We start from the raw sequence: 18,251 nt of genomic DNA, 5'->3' as shown, positions 1-18,251 counted from the left end.
ATCAGAATGTGCAGTTTGGATTCCATTCCAACCGGGCCATTCTGATGGGCTTGTTCGAAAAGGAATCCAACTCGGTTTTCTGGATGGCTTACGACAGGCTCAGAGAGCCGGTCCGCCATCTGGAAACTCTTCAGTACTGCCCCGGCCGGCTCTTTCCGGCTGCGGGAGTACGATGGCAATTTCCCACTGCCTTTTTGTGCCGGTCTTCAGGTTCAGTCGCATCCTACTTACAGGTCTGTAACCGACGAAAGGAGGTTGTTCGGCTACAGTTCCTGACAAATGTCGGACGGACTTCTGTCCTTCCGACATAGGAATCAGGCCTTAAGTTTGGAAGCAGTATTTTCAGCCTTGTCTCTGTTTGAGGCATATTGCCAAATAGCACTGCACCCCATATCCAGATGCTTACCTCCATTTGGCACACTTAAATATATGCTTTTTGGATTACTGTAAGCCTCTGTTGTGTTCCAAAGAGCACCTACACATATTCTATATGACATTCAAGCTATGTATGTTTAGTCAAAGATTATATCTTCATTAAGCATCTACAACAGTAGGAAATGCGGTAAACGGCGTTTACTTAGCATGCGTTACTTCGCATGCCATTACTACGCGGACGTTAGTATGCACACGTTTTTAGTTCGCATACCTTTCCTATGAAAGTCGGAACAGCGACTTGCATTAGGGGGGGGAAGGTGTTGGATTTAAAATCCAACACCTTCCCTAGTGTCCGCATAGACTGGAGTTGGAATAGTAAATTATACTATTCCAACATCCAGCACCCCCTACTGCAATTCGTTGTTCCGAATTGCGTAGGAAAGGTATGCGAACTAAAAACGCGGTCGTACTAACAACCGCGTAGTAATGGCATGCGTACTAAACGCATGCGAAGTAACGTCATATATTCAGGAAATGCGGGTTTAACTATCAAAAAGTGAAGTGCAAGTTACTTGTTGAGCAAGTAACTTACCAACAGCAACTGCGAGAAAAGATGAGAGAAATCTGTGAAAACATTCAGTGGAAACAATAGAATGCAAATGCACCAAAGAGTAAATAATAATGTTATTTTCTATTCTGTGAATATTATAGTAAGAATTTTGCAAGCAATACTTTTTCTCAAGAAGGATCAGGAATAACAAAACTTTTAGTGCTGTGAAAGAGTGTTTGGTGACATAAAAATTGCATTTATGTATAGTTTTGACATAAAACCACAGCCAACATTAACTACTGATACACACTTGTGTGCCATACTGGCCGCATTAACAGAAAATATTCAAGAGAAAGAAGTAAAAATATAATTTACATCAGAAATGTTAGGTCAGTCAGTAACTAGACATTATGTCATTAAAAGGAGGCACCAGCTTGTGTGGGGGCTAATTATTATTTCTATTAACATTAATGGAATAACCTTCTAGGTGAAGGCATTTGACCAGAATGTCAGTGCCTTAAGATCGCTCATCCAAAATATTGTGTCCTAGATATCATTTACAAAATGACTGCCTCCTTTAAGTTATTAATACAAAATCTACACTCCATGTAAAGAATGTTTTGGCAAATATATGTACATCAGATTACATTTTAACAGTACTTTGAATTAAAACGCCTGCAAAAAAAAAACACAAGCTATTAGTTGAAGTGTTATAGAAAAAAGAATACAGACAAGCTACATCAAGCATGGTAATGTGGGTATTCTAAAGTGCACAAAAATATAATTTCATTATTGAGTATTTATCAGTGGCTAGGAATGTAGTGCCTGGTTGTTTATCAGATGTGGTTAAGGAATATGACGCCATACATTGGAATACATCGATCGCATACCTGGAGTCAGACAATTTTACTGGAATGATGTGATCTCAGGTGAATTGTTCACTTTTAATGTGGGAAATTTGATCTGCAATTCAGGAGTGACAACTGAAAGGCATATTGTGAATGAAGGGTGATATCGTATTGGTTTATACAAAAAGCATTAACTATTTGTAGCCAGTTTGTGGCAAGAATTACTTAAGCAGTCTGAAAAGTACTCAACATGAAATTATGAAAGTGACACAAGAGGAGAATTTAGGGATGGTGCAATCAAATACTGTGTTGTGATCACCCCTGGACATGGATGTGGAAACCTCAGTGGAAACCACATTGTGATGATGTGTGGTATGAGCATCATGAGAGCTAAACTCCTTATGTCATTATGTACACCAGTGAATAGTCGACTGCAGACATTGGTAAAAGCTGTAGCATTTCTTTATGTTTTCTCCCTTTCCTCCCCGTACCTTAATTTCCTATGGTTACTTTATCCTGCCTTTAATTCACCCACCTGCGTTACACTGAAGTGCCCTTTATGTTGTCCTCTTTACTCCTGCTTACCGTCACTTTGCCTTCTAGCCCTAACTTTTACCATAATATTAAACATTTCCTTAATTCTTTTTAAGTGTAATTGCACATGTTTCAGCATTGGATCTGTCAATTCACATTCTAGAACAATTCTCTCATAATGAGACTGGGAATCCCCGGGTAAACCTTTAACATACCATAGCAAACCACAGGCATCTTTTGCAACTCAACACACACAAGATGATGGACGGAATGTTGCACAATGGCAAAACACTCACCCCCAGTCACAGATCTGGGTTTAATCCATCGTTATTTTGCTCACCACACCACCCCAGTTCAGACATGGCCATATGCAAATCAGTCTTGACCCTGTGCCTCATGGGAACAGTCCAGCCCGAACTGCCAAGCCATGTCTTCCCTGGACCGGAATCAAGCATCCTAGGACCGGTTTCTGGCTATCAGCCGTCATCAGCCAGGATAGCTTGACTCCAGTGGCGTAGTGAGCACGGGACCCACGTCTGGGCATACCCTTCCCACATAGGGTGAACAGCAAAACACACAAGATGATGGACGGAATGTTGCACAATGGCAAAACACTCACCCCCAGTCACAGATCTGGGTTTAATCCATCGTTATTTTGCTCACCACACCACCCCAGTTCAGACATGGCCATATGCAAATCAGTCTTGACCCTGTGCCTCATGGGAACAGTCCAGCCCGAACTGCCAAGCCATGTCTTCCCTGGACCGGAATCAAGCATCCTAGGACCGGTTTCTGGCTATCAGCCGTCATCAGCCAGGATAGCTTGACTCCAGTGGCGTAGTGAGCACGGGACCCACGTCTGGGCATACCCTTCCCACATAGGGTGAACAGCAAAACACACAAGATGATGGACGGAATGTTGCACAATGGCAAAACACTCACCCCCAGTCACAGATCTGGGTTTAATCCATCGTTATTTTGCTCACCACACCACCCCAGTTCAGACATGGCCATATGCAAATCAGTCTTGACCCTGTGCCTCATGGGAACAGTCCAGCCCGAACTGCCAAGCCATGTCTTCCCTGGACCGGAATCAAGCATCCTAGGACCGGTTTCTGGCTATCAGCCGTCATCAGCCAGGATAGCTTGACTCCAGTGGCGTAGTGAGCACGGGACCCACGTCTGGGCATACCCTTCCCACATAGGGTGAACAGCAAAACACACAAGATGATGGACGGAATGTTGCACAATGGCAAAACACTCACCCCCAGTCACAGATCTGGGTTTAATCCATCGTTATTTTGCTCACCACACCACCCCAGTTCAGACATGGCCATATGCAAATCAGTCTTGACCCTGTGCCTCATGGGAACAGTCCAGCCCGAACTGCCAAGCCATGTCTTCCCTGGACCGGAATCAAGCATCCTAGGACCGGTTTCTGGCTATCAGCCGTCATCAGCCAGGATAGCTTGACTCCAGTGGCGTAGTGAGCACGGGACCCACGTCTGGGCATACCCTTCCCACATAGGGTGAACAGCAAAACACACAAGATGATGGACGGAATGTTGCACAATGGCAAAACACTCACCCCCAGTCACAGATCTGGGTTTAATCCATCGTTATTTTGCTCACCACACCACCCCAGTTCAGACATGGCCATATGCAAATCAGTCTTGACCCTGTGCCTCATGGGAACAGTCCAGCCCGAACTGCCAAGCCATGTCTTCCCTGGACCGGAATCAAGCATCCTAGGACCGGTTTCTGGCTATCAGCCGTCATCAGCCAGGATAGCTTGACTCCAGTGGCGTAGTGAGCACGGGACCCACGTCTGGGCATACCCTTCCCACATAGGGTGAACAGCAAAACACACAAGATGATGGACGGAATGTTGCACAATGGCAAAACACTCACCCCCAGTCACAGATCTGGGTTTAATCCATCGTTATTTTGCTCACCACACCACCCCAGTTCAGACATGGCCATATGCAAATCAGTCTTGACCCTGTGCCTCATGGGAACAGTCCAGCCCGAACTGCCAAGCCATGTCTTCCCTGGACCGGAATCAAGCATCCTAGGACCGGTTTCTGGCTATCAGCCGTCATCAGCCAGGATAGCTTGACTCCAGTGGCATTTGTCACCCCGAGTGGAAAGGGTATGCCCAGACGTGGGTCCCTTGCTCTCCATGCCACTGGAAATCAAGCAAGCCTGGCTGAAGACGGCTGAAATGCCAGAAACCGGTCCTAGGATGCTTGTTTCCAGTCCAGGGAGGACCTGGCTTGGCAGTTCGGGCTGGACTGTTCCCATAAGGCACAGGGTCAAGACTGATTTGCATATAGCTGGGTTCAAACTGGAACGGCATGGTGAGCAAAAAAACGATGGATTTAGGCCCAGATCTCTGTACTGGGGTGAATGTATGACATTGTTCTGCATTCTGTCCATCAATTGTTGTTTTTTTATCTTTTGCAACTCATCATCATCTTTTTATGATCCAAACTTCAGCCAATTATAATGCTCTACCTCCAGCTGTCGATTACCCTAATACTATATTGAAATTACTTTTGTGAGTTAATTAAAACAATCAGTTGCCTTAGCCTAATGCTAGTTATTTCTATATTCATAAATTGCATACAATGATTTCATTATTTCTATTATATTAAATGAATGCTAACTCTAACCCTTAATCTACTTTTTCAGTATGGCAATTCACATGAAATATTGTATCCTTATTGGAATCATTGTTCTATTATATTAATAATAAGACTAGTTATAACACTAACTCTAAAGAGTATAGATTTTTGGTACATTTTAAACAGGAAAAACATCTCCAGGTATAACTGAAAATGGACTACATGTAATATCAGGTGAGGTGAGACATTTCATAGGAAAATGTAGCATTGCTCAAGACAAAACATTGCATTATCATCCTCAAATGACTAGACAAGTGGAAAGAGTTAATTGTATAGTAAAAATAGATTATAGTTAGCCATTGAGAAACATTATGTACAGTGGAAAACGGAAATGATTTGTTTTCACCAGACTACATCATGTACAACCACAAATACCTTGAAAGCAAGGTATTTGCTGAGAAGACAGAACATAGTTTCCACATTTACTTTTGCAGGACTAGGTGAATCAAGTGCAATATAAACAAGTAGTCTCAGACGTACAAATTATTACAGCACCAGTACACATGACCACTCAGTGTTTAAACCACAAGTTTGTGTTAATGTCAAGAAGGCAACTTGTGTGGGATTGGAAGAATTGAGATCCAGCCCACTGATTAGTGTGGAGATGTGAAAGGAGTGTTTTTTTGGTTTGCGAACCATGATAGTACTGAATAAAACATGATCAATATTATAAAGTGTTCTTCTAAGGTAGAAGCAAAATAAAAGAAAAAGAAGATGTATATTAATTATTTGGCTGTGGTGAAGAGTTGAAATGAATGCAAAAAAAAGAAACTAGGAGAATAGTAGGGAAGTGCAAAGCAGAATTATCTTACAGGGGAAGTGTTCATGTCCTGCATAAGGTGTTGCAACTAAAGAGCAGGTTTGGAATTATCAAAGCTCTATTCCCAGATGTTTGTAATGTACGGCAGCTTACAAGACACGAAACATTCTATCATGGTTGGTGGACTGTAATAAAACTCTAAAGCTTGGTTGTTGTTTTTTTGTTTATGTTAGTATGATGATTTTTTGCTGCTTAGCAGAAGAGATGTTTTGCATTCAAGATGTATTTATAAAAGCTGTAGATCATGCAGCAGCTTCTGCTGTTTTCTCAACACCCATGTACCTTGCTTAACAGAATTTTCCCTAATGACGCAAATATTAGATTGTCATCATGTAATTGCTATGATGTGATACCCAGACTTTCGTGATAAACACTATGTATATGAATACAAATTAGATGCACTGTATATAAATATTTCCCTGGTGGACATCTTGAAAATCTGCCATGGTCTAGACCTCATCACCCAATGCTGGACATCCTTACTATAAAACCTCACTGGCAAGACAAGAAGGTTCATCTAACCCAAACTCTATACCATGAAGTCTCTCATGGAAACTTGGGTAACTAAATTAATGCCACAGATGTTTGTCAGTGGAGTGGATTTAAGGTGCTTTTTTTAAGCTGTCTTGCCCGCTTCTGAAAGTTACCTCATTTTTCATGTCTCACCCTAACTCCTATTTCAATCTTGTACAGGTGCAGGTATCTGTGAACCAGTACAGCATTGAGCTTTACATTGACTGTCAGAAAATAGACAAAAAGCCAATTGAGAGGTCTTCAAAATTCACAACTGATGGCTTTGAGATGCTGGGAAAGCTGACGGGCACCCGAGGACCACGGAGTGGGTCTGCTGGGGTGAGTTGGACCCTTCTCATTTTGTCTTCTTTTTTATTATTCTTCTTTTCCTACCGTATGTAGAATATCAGCTAGTCATGAAAAAAAACTTTGCAGTAAGTCAAGATGAAATGAAATCAAGAAAATCACTCCATGTGTTTCCATATTTTATAATCCAAAGTTACTCACCATATAATAATGAAAACCGGAAATCAAAAGAAGTTGTATACCATCTACCTTGTGGTAAATATGGTTGACATATGTCAACTTTTTACTCATGTTGTAGTTGCTAGGCACTATCAATGGTGAAATTGCATATGATCCTGCTAACCAAGTTGTTCACTATTTGTTATGAGATGAAAAATTGGGCCTCTAAAGTAGTGGCAGATGAAATCACAAATTATTTCATGACATGTCATTAAATCACACAATTTATTTGCTATGATCTCATGTGAAGATTTTAAACAAGGATACGACTCATATGTGAGTTACCATCAGAAGACAAGTTTGAGGAGATAATGTCTATTGGCCATGGTTTACTGCTCCCTTTCATTTTCCTGCTTGAAACAGTCTTCCATGTGTGATAATAATGTACAAATTGCAATAAATCCACACTTGTGAAACCTTTACAATGCAATCTATGGAGCATAACATTTCCTGTGTACAAATGTTCACCCAGGCCTATTACACAACCTCTTCACTGTCATACATGGCTTGCTAGATCTCTGATGATCTTGCCCATTAGAGGTATTGTGATGGATAAGCCATATTCCGTGTAACCTCAGATGGATACTTGACAAATGGAGCCAGTTGCAACTGAATTATACATTAGAGTTGACTGACTAATGCAGAGTCAAAAGGCATCTCATGCACCTATCATCCAAGTAAAGGAAAATTGTAGTGCAACTTCTCCAACATTATAATCTCATTAATATGACATTAAATACCCACAGATATTTATTAAACTTTAACCACATGCTATAGAATATTTAGAGGTTCCTTAATATAGAAAACTGCAGACTTTAGTAGTAGACACTATTCAATATGTTAGTCAGTGACAAGTAATGATTTTGTCTTGCACAGAAGTAAATGGATTTCATTTTGTCTATACTATCCTTCCATCCCAATAAATAGAGTAGCTTATGAAAATCACCTACGACGTTGCGCATACCTACTGGTACACACTTCTTGTTATATAAATGACACCTCTTTTTTTTGTCAAATATCCTTTTATTGGTTTCAAAGATATCGAGATACACAGAAATGCAAAACAACATATAGGGGAAGGAGACCCCAATGCATAATGTCGGCAGAACAGTACAGTGTGCTAACAGATCTTATACAGTTTGTGAACTAGGAATCGGCATGTTTCGAATAACCTTATCGGTCAACCCCTCCCCCCGCCCTTGAGAACACAAGAGCTTGAGAACTTAAACTAAGGTGTCATGGTCAATAAAGAGACGTCCCATACAGTTGCTGTTAGAGGTCACTGCCTAGGGAGAAGGGAACCCCTCCGTCCTTAAAGTCCTTTGGGCAACTCGAGGGAGCTAGTGGCAGTTCTAGATATGAAAGAGATGGAGAGTTCGTAACCTCGGACCACATGCAAACAGGGTCAGTCCCTCAGATAAGTATTCTACCAGGGGGGCCCACACATAGTCAAATCCCTTGCGGGCATCCTCTACAATGTGAGCAATTCTCTCCCTCGCCACTGCCCACCACAGTCTGGCGTGCCATTGCGTGAGGGAAGAGGGAAGGGGCCTTTATTTTCTTCCAGGCTGCCGCTACGGCCATCTTGGCTGCCCCGAGGCAGAGTCACATTACTGAACGGTCCTCTTGCATCTGGCGCTTCAGATTGGGACCCCGGATCCCCAGGAGTGTGTGTTCTAGTGTGTCTGGAATCGGGTAACCCAAGATCTGTTTGATTTGAGCTAGAACCTCCTTTTCTATTCATTCCAACTGTATTTTTAAATCTGTCATCTGCAGTTCAGTACCTTGTTTATTCTCAACTCCTCTCCAGCAACAAGCACTTTAGTAACACAGTAGTATACATCACATATTTGATATATGAGTTCCACTTACTAGGAGGTACTTTAAGATTCTAGACATAAGAGTGCACGTGTAAAATGTTTGCATCTTTGTAAGTTCAGAATGCCTTCTTGATTTGATTTGATTCGATTTGAATAAAATGTATAAAGCCCTTAGATGTCAATGCACTGAAAACAAGCATTGGCAAAGTGTTTGGAAACTTAAGGCTTTGGCAATATTTTTTATCCCAGCTACATAGCATTTCCGATGCTGTGGAGCATGACTAAAGAATCTAAAAAATCCATTAATGCTGCCCACTGTATCATTTTGTAAGCGCTCACATCACTCATATGCACCTACAAAATGATGCAGCTGCTTTTATTTCTTTTTAGTTACTAATCCAAGATGAAGTTGCTTGAAAGCAATTTTTTTTATAAAGCGTGAGTGGGAAACCACACAGGACGGTGGAAGCAAAAGGGGGTGGAACAATGGGGGTGCAACCAACATGGAAGGGGGTGGAAGCAACATTGAGGGCGATGATGAAGGGGAGCAATACGGAGGCCGGTGTGGAGGTAACACAGAGACTGTGGGTGGCAGAGGAAGTAACACATGCTCTCCTGTGGAGTTTTCACACAAATAGAAGAAAGTAGTGCTTGGAAAGCAAGCAGTGGAATGACACAAGCCATGAGTTAATCCTGCTTAAAAGGGAAAAACTCAAGAAGGGAAAGTTAAGCCCACACAATCCTGACAAATAATAAGTAAGCAGATGAGAGTGACAATATAACCAACCAATGGTAAGCAATGGGCGGGCCTTAAGCCCTCTGTAAGCTAACAATACATCTTGCAACAGACAGCATATACATTGTCTATTAGGTGCGACCTAAAAACTGCTGATTTGAAAACCTAAGCATATCTCTGTGAATTAGTATCACCTGTGAAACAACCTTTTTCATGAGAAAGAATTAATAATCTTGCCCAGGTGTTTAAAATGTATTTAAATATTTCAGATTGTTGTTCCCTGTGTTGGAGGCAAAAAAGCACTCTCCCTATCTTCAGGTTAACCTATTAACCTCCTCATCCAGGTGAAATATTCACCTCTTGTTCCTGAATATGGCAATCAACAGGTGAAAGGTGACCCCTTAAGTTTTGATAAACCTAGCCTGCTGAATTTAATTCTTGTGCGCCATTCTTTTAACCTTTTGCTTTAGCTAGAAAGGCATTTCAACATGGTGAATGTTCCATAGGCTCGATTGGGAGTAGAAAAACTACATCATATGCAGATGACACACAACTTATCCTGGAACAAGACAAAGCATCCATAAGCTCAGAGTTAAACTTCAAACATTGTCTAACTGACGTAATTGAGTGGATGCAATCCAACCACCTCAAATGCAACACAGCAAAAGCAGAGAGAACATGCTCCTAGGTAAGACCAACACCTCTGATCCGATAACAAGGTGGCCAGTTTCTGGACCACCTCTGCCTAACACTGTCACAGTAGTAAAAAATCTTGGGGTCAAATTCGATGCTGCTCTATCCTTTAAGCCGCAAACCCTTGCAGTGGCAAGCACAAGTTTCAACCTGATAAAATCATTAAAGAAAATATTTGAATTCCTCCCAGTTGCAGCTAGAAAGACAGTTACTGTTGCACGAATTACCTCCAGACTGGAATATTGTAACAGTCTGTATACAGGCACATCTAAACAAACTCTTCAAAGATTGCAGGTATTGCATACTACAGCCACTAGGCTCATGCTGAAACTGCCGCGTCGCTCCTCCGCCTCAGCTGCCCTCAATACCTATCATTGGCTCCTTATACACAAGAGATTTTTTTTTAATTCTCCTGCTAACCTTCAGAGCATGTAAATTAATAGGTGTCAAATACCTAGCTTCCACATTCACTCCCCACAACTCCGTCCGCACCTTGAGATCCTCCTGGTCTAATCTTCTTAAACCTCCTACATTTAGGCGGGAAGTCCTTGGCATTCCTAGGAACAAAGGCTTGAAAGCAACTCCCTAAACAGATGAGATATATCCACTCAGAGCACCTGTTTAAGAAAAATCTTAAAACTTGGATATTCTCATCCGCTGACGCAATGTGCCAAGCACTTACTCTATAATATCATCATCCTCCGTCCCCCTGGTGTCACGTAACTCTGCTCTCACCCGCTTAGTGCCAAGACGCTTTTCAGGGAGTGGAAGTGCGCTCTGCAAATACTATATTCAATTCAGGAAGCGGAAGTCATCAGTGCAGCAGGACGACAGTGAATGGGGCAACGGTGAGGCGGTTCGGCTCTCAGGACCATTTGTTAATTGTTAAACATTCATACTTTGCTAAGGATGTGATGTTTAGGTATACCCAACAGGTGAGTCAAGAGACATAGAATCTTTGCATACCTTGTGGCGCTGCCTCACATGGTAAAAAGGAACTTTCTCCTTTAATGGCTGGGTCAAACTCTGAGCCTACGCCATGTTGATGATTTTCCACCTCATGTTTTAACCTCACACCTCCCAATAGAACTACTGATACCCAGTATCTCAATTGTTTAACAAAAACAAGTGCAGTGGCCCACAGTTTTTGTTACCAGCCTGACATGCTGCTGCTGAACGCTGGGGTTGGCGAATACCAGTGCTGCCTATTATTGTTTCCAACTCGTGCCTCTTTCCTCCACCACCTTAAACTTCCTTTCATTTTATCTCACTTGCAGGTTCATTTTGATCTCTTATATCTCCATTTGTCACAATTTTCCTATCTTTCTCTTCCCCTCCCTTTCTTCCTTCTCTGCCTTTCCTCTCTAGCTCTGTGTCATAGTCATAGAATAAAAAATAAGTCTTACTCCCTAAAAGATGTGTGCTGGTGCCTGCCGTCTGCAGCCACTGGCACAAATTAAGCATGGTCTAATACTGGGCCCATCACAAATACCTTGACACTCATAATGAGTCCATTTATGCAATTACTTCAACAAAGGCTGCCTCGTCTTCAACAACTTCTGTACTTCGACTACCAGAGTTGTTTCCTAATTTTCTTTCTTTATTTTTAATTTCCCTTTTTATTCCGTAGCTTTCGTTGTCGTTTTCAATTTTTCTTTATCTCTGTATCTAAATTATTTTTCTTTTTTGCTTTAATTTTTCCCTGAATCTTTTCTTACTGGCTCTTTTTATTTTTATCTCCCCGTATTTTAGTTGCCCTGCCTATTTCTTTTGTTTTGTATTTCTTCTTTTCTGTATCTCTGCTTAGTCCTCCTGCTCTAATGTTTCCACACCTCTCCTTGTTTCTGTGCCAGATCCTTCCCATGGTCTTCCTTCACAGTTTCTTATCTCTCTGTCTCTTTCTGAGTGCGTTTTCTAACCCACTCCACTTCTCTCATATTTATTTCTCACAGTTCACATCTCCCTCTTTCCATAATCTTTTCTGCTTTTTACGTTGCAGTAGTTTCAGTTTTGCTGTCTGTTCACCTCTATTAATTTCTTTCTTCTACTTCCCACTTTGTATGTTTTCCCTCTACTATCTTTCTCTTATTTATTGCTTTGTCTTCTCTCTCTTTTTTACCTTTTTACTATTCTCTATCGTCTGCTTTTCTCTCATTTCCTTTCATTGTCTACTCTCCCTGTCTTTCTCCCCACTACCTTGCTTTAGGTCTCGCCTTTGACAGTGCCTGCGCTATTGCTTGTAAGACATTTTGTTAGCTTACAAAGGGTTTGCAGCCCAGCCATTGACTCCCATTGGTTGGCTTCATTGTCACTCTCATTTCCTTGCTTTTCAATACAACTTCACTTCCTCTTTGTGTGTTTGTCCCTGCCGTGGATCATGACCCAAATACTACTTCATTTCCAAGTGAGTGTCCTTTTGAGGCTTGTGCTTTCATGTAGGTGCTACTTTTGTCTTTTTGTGCAAGCTCCTCAGAATCTCGTTCCGCTCCCATGTCCCTCCACACCCCTCGCTCCAATTTCCTAGTTTTTTTTTTATATAGCACAAAATTGACCTGAGGGCATTGGAGTGCTTTACATGAGCACCGGATTACATTAAACAAGGTCAGTTTAATTTTTTGCTGTTTTCTTTGTTGTCACATTGTTGCTTGTCCCCTCCTCGCACCTGCATTATTGCTTTCCCCCCCCACACAGCATTGTTGCCTGCTTGTGTTGCGCTGCTGCCCACTCCCACCGACCTGCCCCGTGATGCTTCTCCCTCCCACCAACCCAACCTAACCCGTGCTGTGCAGCATGACTGAAAGATTGTTATGTAAAAGGTAGTATGGTGTGGTCGACGCTGGCCGCGTTTAGTGATTAAAAAAATATATGTTTTTATTGCTGGCCAAAGGACAGGGCATGAGGCCTTTATACCATCTCCGTGTTGAAATCCCAAACTCCTACTAAGATAATTCCCCCCCACCTCCAGCCTTCAACTTAAAAAAAGGGATATGATGCAGCCAGCACTGACCATGTCATAGACTTGTTTTTATATGAAAACTTTCTGCCATGTTGCACAGTCGTGGTGCTACTGTGCAACATGACTAAAAACATGGACAGAGGCAATAGCTCGCTTAGGCAAGTCCTACAGGCTTTGCCAATGCTCGTTATGTTCTCCCTCTGAGTTCCACCACTTCCTTTCTAGCTTTTCCTCCTCTCCATTTGCCTTTCAGCTCCCACCCTTTTGTTTTCTTCTGCTTCTTCTCCCTCTGCTTTTCTTTCCTTTGACTCTAATTTTCCTGCTACCGCAGCCGTGGCCCGTGCTGGTAAGAGCAGTGGGGCCGGGTGGGGGGGTGGGGGGATTTCAACAGACGCCAAGGGGAAATTAAATAATTAATTTCCCTTCACGTCATCTGTCGAAATTCCCAACCGCCCAGCCGCATCGCCCCACCACACTTACCTGCACGGGCCGAGGCTGTACTACCGTCTTTATCTGTCGAACCCCGTCTGCCTTTGATTCGTCTGCTTTACCTTCCATTTTATTTATCTTGTCTTTATTTGCATTTCATCAAATAATATGATACAATGCATAAAAGCATTTATAATAGTCATACATTTCCAACATTGACTCAATATTTCAACAGGTCACTAATGATACTGAGGAAGCGAAAGAGAAGAGACAAGAGTGTGAAATGCAATAAAAGCCTTACATTTATGAGGAAGCTTGCTTCCGAGATGAGGCATCAGCTTCGAGGAATGTGGAGTAGATGGTGGACAATGCAATAGATAGAACAATTCAACCAAATGGAACAACTCGTCCTGGGCTAGCCCACACCCGCCGACACCAATCAGAAGTAACTAAATAGCACCATGGCAGTGTGAGGACAGGCGTATAATGGGATTGTGTAGGCTGTGGTGTACGGTGAGGCCAGTGCAGTGTCAATGGTGACTCAAGGCAGGCTTCTCGCTGACAATAGTATAGGTCCAGCGCATGTTGGCGAGTAGCCCCGAGAGGAACCTATCCCAGGCAGAGGTTATGGGTTATTTTCACAGCCTTTTGAGTCCTCTGGGTGCAGTGCCCTGCTTTCGGCTTGGGCCCAAGCCTCCATAGAAAGGGCCTAGATGGCTACTGTGGGAGGGGGTGGGGGACTTCCATTTGCACGGGATTTGTCACTTAGCCAGTAGGAGTGCCAGGTCTATGAAGCGTGTGGATGCTTTTGCCTTTTTAGGGCGATGTAGCAGGCCCAGTAACAAGACCTCCAATGAATATAGGGTATCGTGTCCCGCGCAGCGAGACAACTGGGTGGTGATATCTAGTAGTGTGCAAGAGATGGGCAGAGCCAAAACATAAGTAATAGGTCAGCGTCTGGTGGCGTCAGTGCGATGACCATAGCGAATGATCTTGTGAGGGATAAGGTACGCTCTGTGCAGTACATAGTATTGTATCACTCGGAAGCAGGCATTGCGGGACACTAGAGCGAGATATTCCAGTATGCACTGCCATTCTTTGTCGGCGAGGGGTGTACAAAAGTCCACATCCCAGTGTTAACGCAGTCAGATGAGAGGAATAGTGGCATGGGGGAGCAGGGAGACTGCTTTTCCTTCCATGTGCTGTTCTCCACTCATGTATTTCTCTCCACTCCTCTTTTTATGCCCCTCCCCCTGTGTTACTCCCTTATATTCATTATGCTTTCTAATTTTCTGCTTTTCCCCCTTCACTATCCTATGGTCTTTTTTGTCCTAGACAGAAATTACGAAGTAAAAAAATACACTTTTGACTTTTCCCTTTTCTCTTCTCTTTACATACATGCTAACACTGTATCTTTGCCTTATGTTTACTTCCATGTACATTTGTATTCCCTCTCTTCGCCTTTATCCGCTCTTCCTTTCTCTCCTACTCATTTCTTACTCCCACCTGCATGTCCTCTCTCTGTCCTTCTCTCTTCTACCTTAAGGTTCACCTCCACTCTTGCCGTTCTCCCCCTCCCCCATCCTACTCTCATATTCTTTCTTCTCAATTTCTGGGCCCCTCCTTGTGAGCGCCCCATCTTATGCCTTTCTCTCCTTTTGCTTTGTCTTCCCTCTCTGTCTCTCTCCGCCTCTCTCCTTCTTTCCGTTCCCTCTTACCTCCAGCCCCTTTTATTGCCTTCAACATTCGTTTCTCCTTACTGTGCCTTTCCACTCAATCTTTTTCTATCCACCTTCCCCTTACTTTCACTCTGCATGCTTTGCTTCCTCTTTAATTTCTCAGCGTCTCCGAAATGTCATTTTCTTCCCTTCTCACTACATTCTCCTTTCCATCCTTAAAAACATGCCCCTCTATCTCTTGTTCCTCATCTACTCTCCTCTACCTATTTGTCGTGGTTTTCTGCTCTCCTTCTGAGTCTCTCTACACTCTCTCTCTCTGCCGCCTCTCACCCATCAATGCCCCTGGGCACTGTCTCGCCTCTCATTATCCGCCATCACTGGTGCTTATCTAACTCCTGACATCTTAAACACCCTTTGAGCAATGGCTTTCATTTTAGATTGTTCCTGCATCCTCCATTTGCTAAAATCAGCTCTTTTCTTTGTTAAGCTCAGAAGTGCGCGTCTCAACTAAAAAGGTGAGGTTTTTATATTGTTGGCGGCTGCCATCCCGGGAGAGACGCGCTCTGATTCTTATCCTGAAACAGTGGTGCGCACAAGTGTGTGCAAAGCCCATAAAACATCACACAAATATACCTTCGAAATGTAATACATTAAAAAATTGTCTGCAGTCATGTCAACCCACTACACAATTCATATAAAACTGCAATAAGAGATAACAATATAATAAATTAAATCATTAAAAATAATTTTCCTTTTCTAAAATGTATGCATTCAAAATTCTATACTTTAAGCACCATTACAATGCTTTTAAGGAAAATAAATAAATCTCAGCAGTTAAATATTGCCAAACAAAAATAGGGAACAAAGGAAAAGACCAGTTAAAGAGAAAAACCCTTGGATTTCTTTAGAAGCCATACTGAATGTAAATAACTACAGATAGGTATAGATATAGTAGGAATACTATTGGACCTAAAAACTAGGTGCGCTATCTCAAAATTCCTTATGCCCTGAGTGTTACAAAGAGGTCTTATCCAAGACCACCTTGGTTTTACATACACTCGACAAAAGAGCAATAATTGATCCACATCCTCATTTGCATGTTCGCAGAGGGCACAGGGCATTGATCTAATCAGATAGGTCTTCCACTTGTAAGTACATTTGTTCACTTGCAATAGGCCTAACCTACATTTCTATATCATATCAGTCTGGGAATGGCCCAATCGTTTATCCCAAGGCATTGGGAAGTTATCAGACCATGATGAGGTGGTTGATGCTCGACCGTAGTAGTATAGCATGCGTATTGCATTTACGACCCCTCAGCAGTCTACACCGCGCGGGCTCATGGTTGGAAGTGCGTTGTCTTTGCTTCGAGCCAATGTCGGAAGGGGTTCAGCGCATGAGGACCACTGAGGTGTGCTTATCATACTATTGGACTCAGCACTCTGGGTTGTGATGGATGTGGTAGCTGATGAAAGGGTCATTGCTTGGATTGTCAAGGTGGCCAATGTGATCTTCTTCTGGTGCACAACGGTGTTTTATTTATTTATTCGAAAGTTTTATATAGCGCGAACATGGCCTTATATAACCTGTGAAATACTTTTCTTGCTCCTGCTGGTTATTGGTTATTCTTTGTCAAGTAAAACTATATTTGTAAATTTGTGAACATGTAAAGCACTGGATTCCAGTTTACCTGTAGTAGGCCATAGGAATAAGAATAGTTACATAAAGACTTGTTACCTGTGGTATATTTAGGCCACACCACTTTTTGAGCAACCCACCATTTCCATACTTCCTAAGGCACTGATCAGCCAGCAGGTAATTCCCAGTTTACGCACCTATCAGGGGTTCCAACATGAATTTCAGCTATATCCAACAAGTTACAGATTTTTACCAACTTACCCTGTAGAGAGCAAACTGGTCTGACCTTAGACAACTGAGCTGTGCCGTACGTTTGTAAGTGATGCACACGCAGGTCTTAGACAGCAGAGTTATCCTTCGGTTTCCATTGCCGTTACAGACTCAGATCATTCTTATCAAGTGACATAGGCGATAGCGTAACATGTCTGTATAACAGCTACTCAGACCTCCTGGCCTGAGGACGAGCACAGCAGAGGTCACCCGTTTTAGAGATCTCCCAGTCCCCGTAGCGAGATTGTAAATCAAACATATGTAGCTCCCGGAGCCTTCATTCTGTCACACAGCTTCTAAAGAGTGAGACCTTAAACAGCAGAGCTATCCCTGAGGTTTGTAAAGTGTACTTATGTAGCTTCCGGAGCCTTCGTTCTGTTACTCAGCTACTGAAGAGTCAGATCTTGACCAGCAGAGCTGCCCCTGAGGTTTGCACATCACACATCTGTACCTCTTAGTGCCGTCAATCTGCTACACAGCTTCTGAAGAACCATACCGTAAACAGCAGAGCTACCCCTGAGATTTGCGAACCATACTTTTTTAGTTCTCAGACGGGCCACCTGTCCCTGGTTTCGGAATTCTTTCAGATTCAGGCTCCACACAGCCTCCAGCGCCTCTGAAGGTGAACGCTTCATAGATGCTGCTCCACTCAGCACAGCGCGCGCTCTCCCGCCATGTAAATGAGGCCGCTTAATTTAAGTAAAGTAACTGATGCCTGCGGTGAGGAGAGACGGAGGCGGGGGCAGAAGTACCTACAGCCTCTTCCTCCTCCTCCCACGAGAGAGCGCCTCATTAACTCTCTCTCCTAGAAAGCAAGGTGACCCTCCGCAGAACTGTGGAGGCTTTCTGTCTGGCAAGCCCCCGAGTACCAGGGCTGGGGTGGGAATTGTACAAATGGCCGGGCTCGCAGAGAACACCTTGGAGAAGGGCAGTGCCGAGTCAGTGCCGGCGAGGCGCATGCTGGCGGCATCACCTTGGTAGACAGTGCCCGATTCTGGGGCTGTCGACAGAAAACCTGTGTATTCTGTGACACTGGTGACATTGGGTGCCCCAGCCGCATGGAGTGAGTAAAGTACTGAGTGAGAACTATTACACACCGTGCTCCATGAAATTAGCCATATCCAGCTGCTAGGGACTCTGTGCTAATGCTTACATTACAAGCAGAATTGCATTCCATT

The 18,251-nt window shown here is 43.0% G+C and overlaps 1 protein-coding gene across 2 annotated transcripts in view; it reads left to right on the top strand.

The window, feature by feature from the left end:
* COL20A1 (collagen type XX alpha 1 chain) overlaps positions 1–18,251 on the top strand; it is a 537,383-nt gene that overhangs the window by 368,986 nt on the left and 150,146 nt on the right. For both annotated transcript variants that reach the window (XM_085619699.1, XM_085619698.1), the window contains exon 28: positions 6,508–6,666. In XM_085619699.1, coding sequence (XP_085475825.1) covers positions 6,508–6,666 — 159 coding nt within the window. The remainder of the gene's footprint in view (positions 1–6,507; positions 6,667–18,251) is intronic.

The sequence above is a fragment of the Triturus cristatus genome, chromosome 7 (genome assembly GCF_964204655.1).
Source record: "Triturus cristatus chromosome 7, aTriCri1.1, whole genome shotgun sequence".
NCBI classification, from domain to species: Eukaryota; Metazoa; Chordata; class Amphibia; order Caudata; family Salamandridae; genus Triturus; species Triturus cristatus.
Note: the sequence above shows the minus strand (reverse complement) of the source record. Positions and strands in the feature narration are given on the sequence as shown.